Genomic DNA, 12126 nt, shown 5'->3' with positions numbered 1-12126 from the left:
GATTTTATTTGTTTCTCTGTTTGTTTAAGACAGTGTCTCACTATGTAGACCAGACTGGTCTTGAATTCACCATGTAGGCCAGCTTATCCTGGTGATCCTCCAGCCTCAGCCTCCTGAGTGCTGGGATTATAGGTGTGGGCCACCATGCCCAGATCTTCTGTTTATTAACAACAAAACACTATAGGGCTTCAGGTGTAGCTCAATGGTAGAGAACATGCCTAACATGTGATGCCCTGGGTTTGATCCCTAGCACTGCAAAAAAATTAATAAAATTTATAGTCTACACATTACATGTTTTAAACATGTAAGTTGGGTGTTTGATTAAGGCAGAATTCTCAAATTTTTTCACAATGAAATATATATGTTCCACAGTTAGTCACCTAATGAAATAAAAAAATCTCTCCTATACAGTTGTGGGAACACACAAAATTAAGGATGGCATGTTCATCTGTAAGACCAAAGGCACATTTGCACATCGTGACTTCAGTGCAGAATATAAAGAAGATGGCGCATATAAAGGATTTTGGTATGAAACTTTCACTGAAATTTCATCTCTTTTCAAAACTGATTATGATGTTTTCCAAACCTATATCTCTTTCCTTGCCACTCGTCTGCCTGTCTGCTTTCAGGGTCTGGCAGGGCAAAGCTCACCTTGACATCACCAGCCCAGCGTTCACTGATCTCCACCTGAGTTACCAAGAGGATGAGAGAAGCCTGTCCTCCTCAGCAGCCTCCCCAGCCATTGGCACTGTGGGCTTGGATTTGGGTGAAGGAGGTGACCATAGTATTCTGTGGAATGTCTACTTCCACCCTCAGGCAAGTCCAATCTAATGGGTTGCACACATCCAATCACAAGCAGAGAATTGGGGAGGATACATTTAATTCAAGGCAATTGTTTCAGAATATTCTCAAATTAGGTGAAAGACAGGCAGTAAGCAAGCTGAACTTCTTAGCTGAGGAACTATTCAGAAAGTATTCCAGTATGTCCTTCATTGAGTTTAATTATTAGTGTCACACATGACACCATAGTAGCAGTATTATTTGATTACTTCTGGACAAACCCAGAAAAATGGGGGCTATTCTTAAATCATAGGCAAACTCTGCTACATGGGAGTACATTGTTTTTTCAAATCATGGTTTCTGGAATATTTGTGGCTTAAAAATTATTTCCCACAACAGGATTGTTCAATGAGACATATCAAATTCCCCTCATATCATTTTCCTATCTCTGCCAGGGTCAACTCAAAAATGCCATTACCAGAAAGGAAGGCCTAAAACTAAAGTTTGTCATAGACTTGGAGAATGACTTGGAAATTGGTACTCTAAATATAGATGGGCTCTGAACTTTTTCCCTTGTTTGTTACTTCTTTCCCTGAATGTTCTCTTTCCTATCTCTTTTTTCCTTCCTCCTCCTTATGTTCCTCCTCCCTTCTCCACCTACTTCTCCCAGTTTTCAGTCCCAAGAAGGCCTTAATGTTAAGTGTCACTGTGTAATTGCCAAGCATATTTTTTATCCTATCTGGGACATATGATAAAGAGACATTAATGACAGTGGGCTTGTTTAACCATAAAACAAACATATGAACTGACATAGGAAAGATAAATTCCTGTAGAATATGAAAGATTCTCTGATCTTTACTTTTAACTGCTAATGAAGTTTTAGTGTAGTGTATTGTATAATCAGAGTAATTGAAAACATGCTCTTTTCATCTGTATATTTTTTTTTTGCTGGTTTTAGTCCTCTCCAGAAAAAAAACTCAACATATTTAAAACTGAGTGGAAGTACCAGAAATCTGGTAAGGAAATTCAGATCAAATTTGATTGGGAAGAAGAGGCAGCTTCCAGACTACTAAGCTCTCTAAAAGACAATGTGCCCAAGGCCACAGAGGCCTTTTATGACTACGTAAACAAGTACCACCAGGAATACACAGGACTCAACCTGAAAGATGCTTCTTCAAAGTTAAGGAGAAGTCTGGAGAACAGTGCTGAGTGGGCCTATCTAAGGGCAATGAGACAAATTGATGAGATGGATATGAGATTCCAAAAAACAGCCCGTGGTACCACAAGAACCTACCAGGAGTGGAAAGACAAGGCCCAGAATCTGTATCAGGAAATGCTGGCTGAGGAGGGTCAATCCAGTTTAGTGAAACTCAAGGATAAGGTGCTTGACAGCTTAGTACAAGTCAACCAGGAGTACAATATGACAGTCAAGCATCTGATTGACTCATTTATTCATTTCCTGAAGTTCAGACTCCAGCTCCCAGGGAAAGCTGGAACATACACTAGAGATGAGCTCTACACTATGGTCATGAGGGAAACAGTGAAGGTGCTATTCCAAGTATATTCAGATATCCTTGATGGGTTAGAAAAACCCCTTTCCCATGCCCAAGACCTGGTAGAGAAATCTAACTTAATCAAGGACCTAAAGATTAAATTTCCTTTTTCTTCAAGTAGCTACACACTAGCAGATATAATTCTGATGTATAGAGAACTGTTGAAATCTTCATCAGATACAGCCCAACAGATATCTAATGATCTCCAGTCTATCAAGTTCACAGAGATACTAAGTGAATTTCAGAGCCTTTTACAAAGCTTTTTCACAGAGATAGAAGAAGAAATTAAACACTTAAAGAAGATTACATTTTCTTATGTCATTAATGATATCCAACAAGACATCAGTATATTCTTCAACTCATGTATTTCAGAGGGCTTCATATCCCTGAAAGAAAACCTATATCATAACCTTGGTAAGTTCAATGAATTTGTTGAAAGCAAACTTCAGGAAGCTTCTCAGGAGTTGCAGCTATTCCATCAATATATAAAGGCTCTTCGTGAAGAATATTTTGATCCAAGCATAATTGGCTGGACAGTGAAATATTATGAACTTGAAGAAAAGTTAGTCAACCTGTTCAAGACCCTTGCAGTAGCCCTTACGGACTTCCATTCCACATACACTGTCAGTGCTGCTTACTTTGCTTCCCAACTCTCAACTCAAGTTGAACAATTTGTACATGGAGATATCCAAGAATATCTTAGCATCCTTGCTGATGCAGATGGGAAAGGGAAAGAGAAGATTGCAGAGCTTTCTACCACTGCTCAGGAAATAATTAAAAGCTGGGCCACTGCATTGAAGGAAATCATTTCTGATTACCACCAGCAGTTCAGATCTAAACTGCAGGAGTTTTTAGACCAACTCTCTGATTACCATGAAAAATTCATTGCTGAGTCTAAAAGATTGATTGATCTGTCCATTCAAAGCTACAGCATGTTTCTAAGATACATTACTGAGTTACTGAAAAAGCTGCAGTCAGCTACAGTCAGTGATGTGAGCCCCTACATAAAACTTGCTCCAGGAGAACTGACTATCACCTTCTAATTTTTAAAAGCAATCCTCATTTATTAAACTGTTCCAATTAAACTTTCACATAGTGCAGGGGTAGTCTCCAAACTATGGCTAAAACTATTCATTCAGCAGGCAGCACTACAAGAAGTACATGTGAACGGAACCTGCACTGAAACTGGCATGTGAGCCCTGAAGGTCTCTGAACTCTGAGACATTTTTTGGCAAGTTAAAGAAAATCAGGATCTGAGTTATTTTGCTAAACTTGTGAAGAGAGGAAAACAAATAAATGCATTCTTTATTGTGTATTATGTCACTTAATATGGCTCATTTGTATTAAAAGATTATGGAGTGAGGTTATCAATTCATTGTTCTAGCATTTAAAAACTCTAGAAGAGCATAACCTGTTATTTAAGTGATAGAATAAAGGGGAAAGGGAGAAGTTAGAGAGACAAAATATTTCACCACCTACAAAAGAGGCAACTGTTCTCATGAACTGTATTTGCCAAGTGGGGAGGGAAAAGTACTCACAAAATTTCCAAACAATGTAATCCCAAGGAGCATCTCACATATCTGCATGTGCCATACAGTCTTCCTCACCAACTCATCTCTTTTCCAGGCAAAGCTCTCTGTTGGGCTTTGAGATAAGCCAGAGGCCTTTTATTTCACTCTGCTTGCTGGTATTAGAGAAGGGATGGCTAGGGACTTCCATCCCCAAGGACTTCATGGCAATAAGGACCCAAAAATTCTCCCTGCAGCTCAGCCAGGATCCATTCAAGGTAAAGGAAATATGAACAGAAAAGGAGAGATGGGGATGGATTCCGACCATTTCTGCATCTGTGCATGCATTTATATTCCCGAACTTTTTGTTTTCCAAATGCAATATCTAATAACTCCAAATGCAGTATCTAATAATTGCAAGTATAATCAACAACCAAGGGTTTCTCCTGCCTTACATACTCCGTTCAAACTCTAATTTTAAACATCAGCAATTTGAGTCAGAGCCTCCAAAATGATCTCTTGTAAGAGAAAATTTAAAAGAGCCTTGTGACACAGCTTTCATTAAAGTTCTTGGGGAGAATAGTTATCAAATGGCACATTCATTTCAATGGCTTGAATAACAAAAGAAGAGTCTGACCAATGGGAAATAAGAAATTAGAAGTTACTGGCCCCCAAGTCCCACATAAGGTCTCTTTGAAAAAACCCATTTATATCTGAAAAGTATCTTCAACTTCACCATTTTCCCCATAAAACCTTTATAGTCTCTTGATGAATCCCACTGGTAAAATGCACAAACATTATGTGGAAAAGGAAACACATACCCTATCAGCACCTTAGTAGGATTCTTCTTTCTGGAACTGAGGACTCAAAAAGAGTCCAGGAAGATGGAATGGATGGTAGTTTTTGGACCTGGTACTCAAGGAATGTCTGTTGGATGATGGATGGATGGATGGGTAAATGAAGGGGTCAGTCCTAAGGTGAAGGAGGAGGATTACATCCAGACCCTAGGGAAACATATGAGTGGTTCCAGGCTTAGTTTAACAAGAATTTCCCTAATGACCTAAAAGCAACAAAAATCTACTGAGTCTTCACATTGAAAAGAGGCCTGGAATTGTGGTATCCTCTGGAGTTGTGGTATCCTCATGAGCTGATATCTACATCTGGAGCTGAAATTAGGAGAAAATAGTCACAAATTCAAAATAAACCTACAATAGATCACACAGTGCCTCTTGCCCAACTCCCTGACTGTTATCCCTTGTAAAAAGTGCCCATGACAGTCTTGAATGTCTCCACCATACTGAATAAAGTTGGAAGAAGAAATCTTTGGGTGGGTGTCGACTTTGCTTGCTTCCTTCTTTAATCTTCTGTGTATAACAGAATACTTCTCTGCATTCAATTGATGGATGAATTCCTTTTTTTTCTTGTAGTGTGGGCAAATTATTTCCCTTCTATGAGCTTCACCTATTAAACAGTGACGTCCTGCCTCACAGGACTGTTTGTGTTGAAATAAAAGATGTGAAAAAAAATTGTAATTTTTAAGGTCATGTAGAAACAAAGTATTATTATTGAGCAATTGTTTAAGTAAGCTTATGGCAAGGAGAGAGAAAGGAGGTGGAGAGCACCATCCAGTTCAAAGAATATTCACTAAAAGCCTTCTGTACTGAGCACTGTGCAAAGACTTTACACAAGTGAGGAATACCAGTAAGACACAGCTCCTGGGTGTCTAGCTGTGTGTCTGTCTACCAAAGGTGAGATGTGTTGTCTTATAATGGATATGAAGAAAATACTGAAATGGTTATAAATAGAAAAATACTGTGGAGAAGAAAGTTGTTCAGGAAAAGGTTGAAACAAATCTTGATGATATATAGACTTTGATAAGCAGATAAAGGATAAAGGGCAGATCAGGAAGAGAAGAAACTTGAACAAAGAAATATAGATGAGTGTATTTCAAGAATGCTGGATTGTCTAGCTCGGCTAGAGAATAGGAAATGCTAAAGGGAGATACAATTGGACAGGCCGGTTTAGCAACATTGCAGAGAGCTTGGATGTTGGAGTGAAAGGTGGTACTCTCTTTTTAGAAGAAAGGTATCCAATGAAAGGTTTTGAGCAGGAGGGGGACATGAGTTATGACTTATGGAAAACAATACGGCCACATATTCATAATGAATTGTAATGAAATGAGTCTGGATATGAGACTGTGCCTGGGTCCAAGTAAAAAGTAGACTCAGACTTGATGAGCAATTCATTCAAGTCATGGATGTTAGCAATGGTGAGTAAAGGGAGGATAAGAGCAGCATTATGAAGGCAGAATTGACAGGATCAAGAAGCTATTTATTTAGAACACAAAGGATGAGTACAAAAGCCATTAGAAATGGAGCTGCCATGGTAAGTCACTGGAGCCAGGAACTGGAGGGGTTCATGAGAGGTATGCAGAACAGGAAGAAGAATGAATGTCTTCATCAGTTTTCTGATGCCATGGACTGGGTAATTTATAAAAAAAAAAAAGAAATTCATTTGTCATAGTTCTGGAAGCTGACTAGTCTAAGATATGGCACTAGTGTCTGGCAAGGGCTTTTGTGCTTGTTGTAACATGGCAGAAGGGCAAGCAAGCTGGGGACAAAAAAGGAAATCAGGTGGAACTCCCCCCTTTCATAATCAATCCACTCCCTTGATAACAGCCTTAATCCCCGTGCATAAGGTCAGTGCCCTTATGATCTAGTCACCTCTTAAAGACCTTATCTCTTCATACTGTTGCTTTGAAAATTAAGCTTCCAAGATATGAACATTTAAAACTATAGCAATGAGAAAAGCAGACTTCAAAATATCACCTAGAATTGAGACTATGGGATCATATGTAAGTTTCAACTTGAAGTGGGGTGCCAAGTGGAAAACATCTAGAAGGGAAATTCAAGCTGTGGGCTACAGAAATAATATCCAAAAAAAAATTTAACCAATTATTATATTAATTTTGTGCATCTTTAGAAATTTAACAAGAAAACAAAGAGTTTTCCTCTTGTACAATTAATTGGCTTGTTGTCCTGAGAGTGAGTTAACATGTGCATCTCTTAAGAACATAGTTTGAAGTGACGTGGAAAGTTCTGCTATAAACACAGATATTCCTCCTATAAAACAAATATCCAAAGTTTAAAGCCAAGGGAAAAATCAAACAATGGAGCTCAGCCCAGGTCCCTAGATCTTTGGAAGCATAATCAAACGTTCCGCTTTGGTTTGAGTCCTAAGTTCCACCTAGACTAGTGGCACTGTCCCCAGGATAAACCTTATAATGAATAAATAGGTCCAGTTGCCTTTAGAGCTATATCCATTTTCTTTAGCTTTTCAGAAGAAAATGGTCAGTTTGGGGTCAGTTAAAGAACTCAATTTCTCCCTTTTAGTGAAAGAGTCAAAGTCCCCTTGGGTTTTCCATTCCAGGTCCCCCATCTGGCTCTGATTTATGGCTTAGTCCCCATTCAGTCAGAGAAGGAGCCAAAATGGCCCTCAAATGGGGCCTGCAATGTGGGATCCAGAGTGGACAAACAGATGTTCTCTCTAAAAGTGTCTAATAACCAGAGATAAATGTGCAGAAACAGACCCTTCCTCTTAACTCATCTCCTTGTATACTGTTTCACATTAAGAGGTCACTACAACTCCTTCAAGAGTGCTCGATTTGTTGGTGGGATAGCTGTGTGGTCACCAACAAATAGCATTCCAGTGCCTCATAAATGCTGGTGGAGCAGGTACACATGTCTCCTGGAGGAGAAGGCCTTCCTCTTCCTGTCCTCCAAACTGGCTCCTGCCTCCCAGGACTGAGGCATGCTTCAGGTCAGTGATGTCCAGGGTAATAGGCACTAACTTCTGCCCTATGTCCATTTTTCCCCTGGATTAACACTACCGAGGCCCAGTCTTGGGGTGAGAAGGATGACTTGAGCCGTGGAGGTAACTTGGTTCCTGACCTGCAGACCTGCATTCTCTATTCTTGTTTGTAAGCTGTAGCTTAGGCTGTCAACATGCAGCAGGAACACCAAACCACACTGAGCAGAGGCTTCCATGGTTTGGAAGTTAAACCAGGCAGTGGCCTCAGGGAAGGGAAGCCTATGAATGGCCCTGCTTCTCCAGCATCCCCAGCTCCCCAAGGGGCCTCTCTGCTTCATCTCTTCTGTTACAAAAGTGAGTCCATCCAGGTTGACACCAAGATCCATATAAAGTCATGGATCCCAGAAAAGCTCCAAAAGACCCAAGGCCTTTGAATGAGGTCTGGATCAGAGCTAGGGACACTAGGATGTTACTATCCTTGCACGATCCATTGGCGAATCATGGAAAGATCAATAGAAGATCATGAAAAAAGGGCAAAGTGCTGCCCTATAACTCTGCTGAACAGAGGCAAGAAAGACCTGGGAGGCCAGTGCCTCCATCCTCTCAAAAAGACAGGGTCAAATTCGACCTTCACTGCTCATAAATTATGTAACCTCAAAAGAATGAATTGATTTTTTTTTAACATTAGGTACATCCTTAAAATGGAGATTATGAAAGAATAGGTTGAGCAGAGTGCGATGGCTCACAAGCATAATCTTAGCTACTTGGGAGGCTGATAGTGGTTCGAGGCCAGCCTGGGCAAATAGTTCTCAAGACACCATCTCCAAGATAACCAGAGCAAAAATGGACTGGATGTTTGGCTCAAACAGTAGTGCCTTCTTTGTAAGCACAAAGCCCTGAGTTCAAACCCCAATCTCATCAAAAAAAAAAAAAAGAATAGATTGAGCCACTCTGAGCAGAAGTAGAAAGTGACTCCCTCTGCTGTGTTATAAAGTTGTGATAAAGAGTAAATGAAATAAGATGTATTGAGCCTGGCACACATAACACAGATAAATCGCTCATATTATATTGACAGAAGTCAAAATGAGTGACATGCAATTACAATCACACACAAAACAGAGGAGTCTTAGCAATATAATATGGAGTAAAAAGGCAAATCTCATAAGAGTAAGTGCAGTGTGATATCCTTTGAATAAAGTTAAAATCAACTCAAGAAATGACCCAAACATTGTACGCACATAGGAATAAAAGAAAAAAAAATCAATTCAAACTAAAAATGTTTTTTAGGATTATAGTTTTAAAGCAAACAAATGATAATCTCTTCCCTACCTGTGTTCAGGATGGGTTGTGGATGGTGGGAGAGGCAGGGAAAGGATGGCTGGAACGCTTGGTGCGTGTCAATGTTGATTGCCACCTCACATCGGACATGAATATGGGAGTGTTTGTTGTGCTGCCAACTAAACTGTATCAACTAATTAATTAATTAAAACAAAAGAGAGAAAAGAAAAGTCTTTAAGTATCCAGTATATATTTAACAGTTAAATGATTTCGTACTGCCCTTTTCATGGCACCTAGGATTTTTAGATAGATAAACCCCCCTTTTCAAGAGAAAATTATTTCATTTCTTTGGTAGCATTTATTAAGCCCCAATGCATTGTCCTAAGCTTTTAGGACAGAGAAATGAGCAAGGCCCTGCTGTGAGAGGCTGGAGACGACCCTTTGCCTAGTGGGGCCTCAATGAGGACTCACAGGGATCCTGGGATCTCTAAGACAGAGCGGCAGGAGGGAGTGGACCGCACTTGAGGGTGAGATCTGGTTGTGACTTCCAAGTTGCTGCATAATAGCTATGGAGCCCTGGGAAATTCACTTCCGACTTCTGACCCTCAGTAACTTACTCAATGAGTCTACATCCTCCTGTACTATCTACACTTCTCTAACTCCACAACTAGTTCTTTTTAGTCTCTCTAGAAACATCTTACAAGGCCCATGAGAAAGCATGTCTCAGTCCTCCAGATTCCCTCTGATCACAAAGGACCATATGCTACACTCATGTCTTCTTTAGCCCATGTTGCTGCCCAGATCAACTCTGAAATCAACCAGCTCGTTCCAAGGGCTTCTTCAAAGAGCCTTGTCGGGTTTTCTTCTGTGCTTCACCTGAAACTGGGTAGTGAAATGGTTCCCTGTTGGATGTTCCCTGAGTTTGTTGAAAAAGTCATTCCTTTCAATGGCCATATATGAGACATGTCCAGCGCTGGCGTGTGCTGTCTGTCCACTGAAGAACTAACCATTCCCATGAGAGCACTACTGCTAGACGTTTTGTCTCATGGAAGGGTTTGTAGGGGAGGAAGAAGGCTGGAGTTCCACAAGGACAACTTCATTCCCTGGGAGAGAGATTCTCCCTGTCCTCCCAGGAAGCTGAGCTGGCCACAGCTGCTCAAGGTGGTGGGGCAGTAACATGTCTCTGTTCTTTCCTCTACATCTGCTCAAGGCCCTAAACCTGACTCTGTCTCCACAAGCCCTGTCTTCCTATGTTCCCATCCCAGCCCCGCCTGCCTGCCTGCTGCTTTCCTAGCTCCCAGCTGGCCTCTACCACCTAGTTCCTTTGTCCCAGGACAATGCCTGGGTGTGTATTATAGTTTTATAGAATTGGGCCAGTTCACTGGGTCCATTTTTAATGGCTTATCTCACTGTACTTCCTTTCTCCAAAATCTTAGATCAGTTAGTCAGAGGTCTTAACAACATGGTAGCTGATAATGGTAGACCCTCTTCACTGACTGAGTGCCTTTGGCCACCTTCTTCCTACCTTCTGGTCCTTGCTGCCATGAAAGACTACATGTTCCCTGTTCCTTCCTTGCACCATTCCTCCCCATTTACAGGTACAGGTACAGATGTGAAGTAAGGGTGACTGGAGTAGGGGATGCAAAACCACCGTGCTCAATGTTATACACCTACAGCCCTAACTCCCAATAACACTGAAAGCAGAGAATAATCCAAATATATGATTCACTAACCCCTAAGTCCCCTCTCCTTCCCAGCTTCTCCAGGCTCCCCATGGGGACCCTGAGTCTTGGGAACTCTCCAGGGAAACAGGCCTCCCAGGACCTCTCCATTCTGCTCGTAGGGTCCTTACTCAGGAGAGCTCTTTCACATGTCAGGAGGCCTGCATCCTGGCCCCATCTGCTGGTGAGGTGTTGGACTGTATGACTTTGGGCAAGTTACCATTCTTCTCCAGGTCCCCATTCTTATTGTCTTCAAAGGTGCTAACAGCATGGGAATTGAATTTGACCATAGTACTTTAAGCAAATTTAATACACAGAGAAATACAAATATAAAAATCACTTTCACCATGCACTGGTTCTGTGGACCAGCCGAGTTCTCCAGTCATCAAGGTTTTCATCCTTTTCAACATCTGAATGAACCTGTTGAGCCCTAACCCACATATATTTGAGTGGTTCCCTAGACATCACGAACTTCCATCCACCTTCAATTTGCCCCAATCTCCAGACTGTAGAACATATATTCCCCACCAAGGAGAGGAAGTCCATCATCCTGGAATTATTTGCACTCTTCTGTGGCTAAAAAGTCTCATATGAACTATATTTGGAGATGGTGGAGCCTCACATTCTATATCCCACAACCCCATTGTACCACTTTAAGAAAAAGTAAACAGTCTTTGAACTAGAAAACATTTTGCCATCCCTTTAAATAACTGGCTCCAAATGTGACCAGCTTTTGGATTTCCCCTCCTTTAACAGATAAAACAAGGAAATGATTCATCCTACCGTGTTTTTAAAACAATCTATTTAACAAAAAAATTTTAAGCAATTGTCCTAGGATAAGGTGGATAGGTAAAGAGAGGCCTTCTCCCAAGAGCTGAAGATAGAACCTCCCACTGGGGAAAGTTAGTAAAATCTGTAGATCTCCAGAAGGCAAGAGGCCTTATAGATTTCCATCCATGATAGAACATTCTCTGTTTACTCCCTCTTTGTGCCTAAAGGAAGAAAGCAGGTGTCTGGAGGGCAGTGGAAGTTCTTCAGGGGTAGAATTTGCAGGCAATTCTTCTGCTGCCAAAATAGAGTCACTCACATTATAAGGTGATTTCTAAGCCAATCACAGCTCTGATTTACTTCACAATTGCTAGGTTCTGGAAAACCCAGGCATTCACTTGCAAAAATCAAATAATATTTGAAATTTACAATATAAGAGAATCTGATGTGAAATAGTCTTATAAAGCAAAGTCTCCTCTTATTCCTCCTAAAATGAATTGTCTTTGCCGATTTCAGGAGTTTTGTTAAATCTGGTTGGTACCAAGTCAGGTTTACTGAGGCCATGGAAGACAGTATACAACAAATACACTGAGAGGCAAAAGGAACTTGACTGTGCTGTTACAGAAATTTCTGCTGGCCCAGGAAATAATCAGTCAAGAGAAATCAGCAAGTTACTCTGTGTGTACGGTGCACACAGGTCCCAATCCA

At 40.8% G+C, this 12126-nt stretch overlaps 1 protein-coding gene across 1 annotated transcript in view; it reads left to right on the top strand.

Moving 5' to 3' along the window:
* Window positions 1-3648, top strand: part of Apob (apolipoprotein B) — a 36025-nt gene extending 32377 nt beyond the window's left edge. The window contains exons 27-29 of the mRNA XM_074049254.1: window positions 412-526; window positions 630-816; window positions 1739-3648. Of these exons, the coding sequence (XP_073905355.1) occupies window positions 412-526; window positions 630-816; window positions 1739-3376 (1940 nt within the window). The 3' untranslated portion in view covers window positions 3377-3648. The remainder of the gene's footprint in view (window positions 1-411; window positions 527-629; window positions 817-1738) is intronic.
* The last annotated feature ends 8478 nt before the right edge of the window (window positions 3649-12126 follow it).

This window comes from Castor canadensis, chromosome 12 (genome assembly GCF_047511655.1).
Source record: "Castor canadensis chromosome 12, mCasCan1.hap1v2, whole genome shotgun sequence".
Classification (NCBI taxonomy): domain Eukaryota; kingdom Metazoa; phylum Chordata; class Mammalia; order Rodentia; family Castoridae; genus Castor; species Castor canadensis.
Note: the sequence above shows the minus strand (reverse complement) of the source record. Positions and strands in the feature narration are given on the sequence as shown.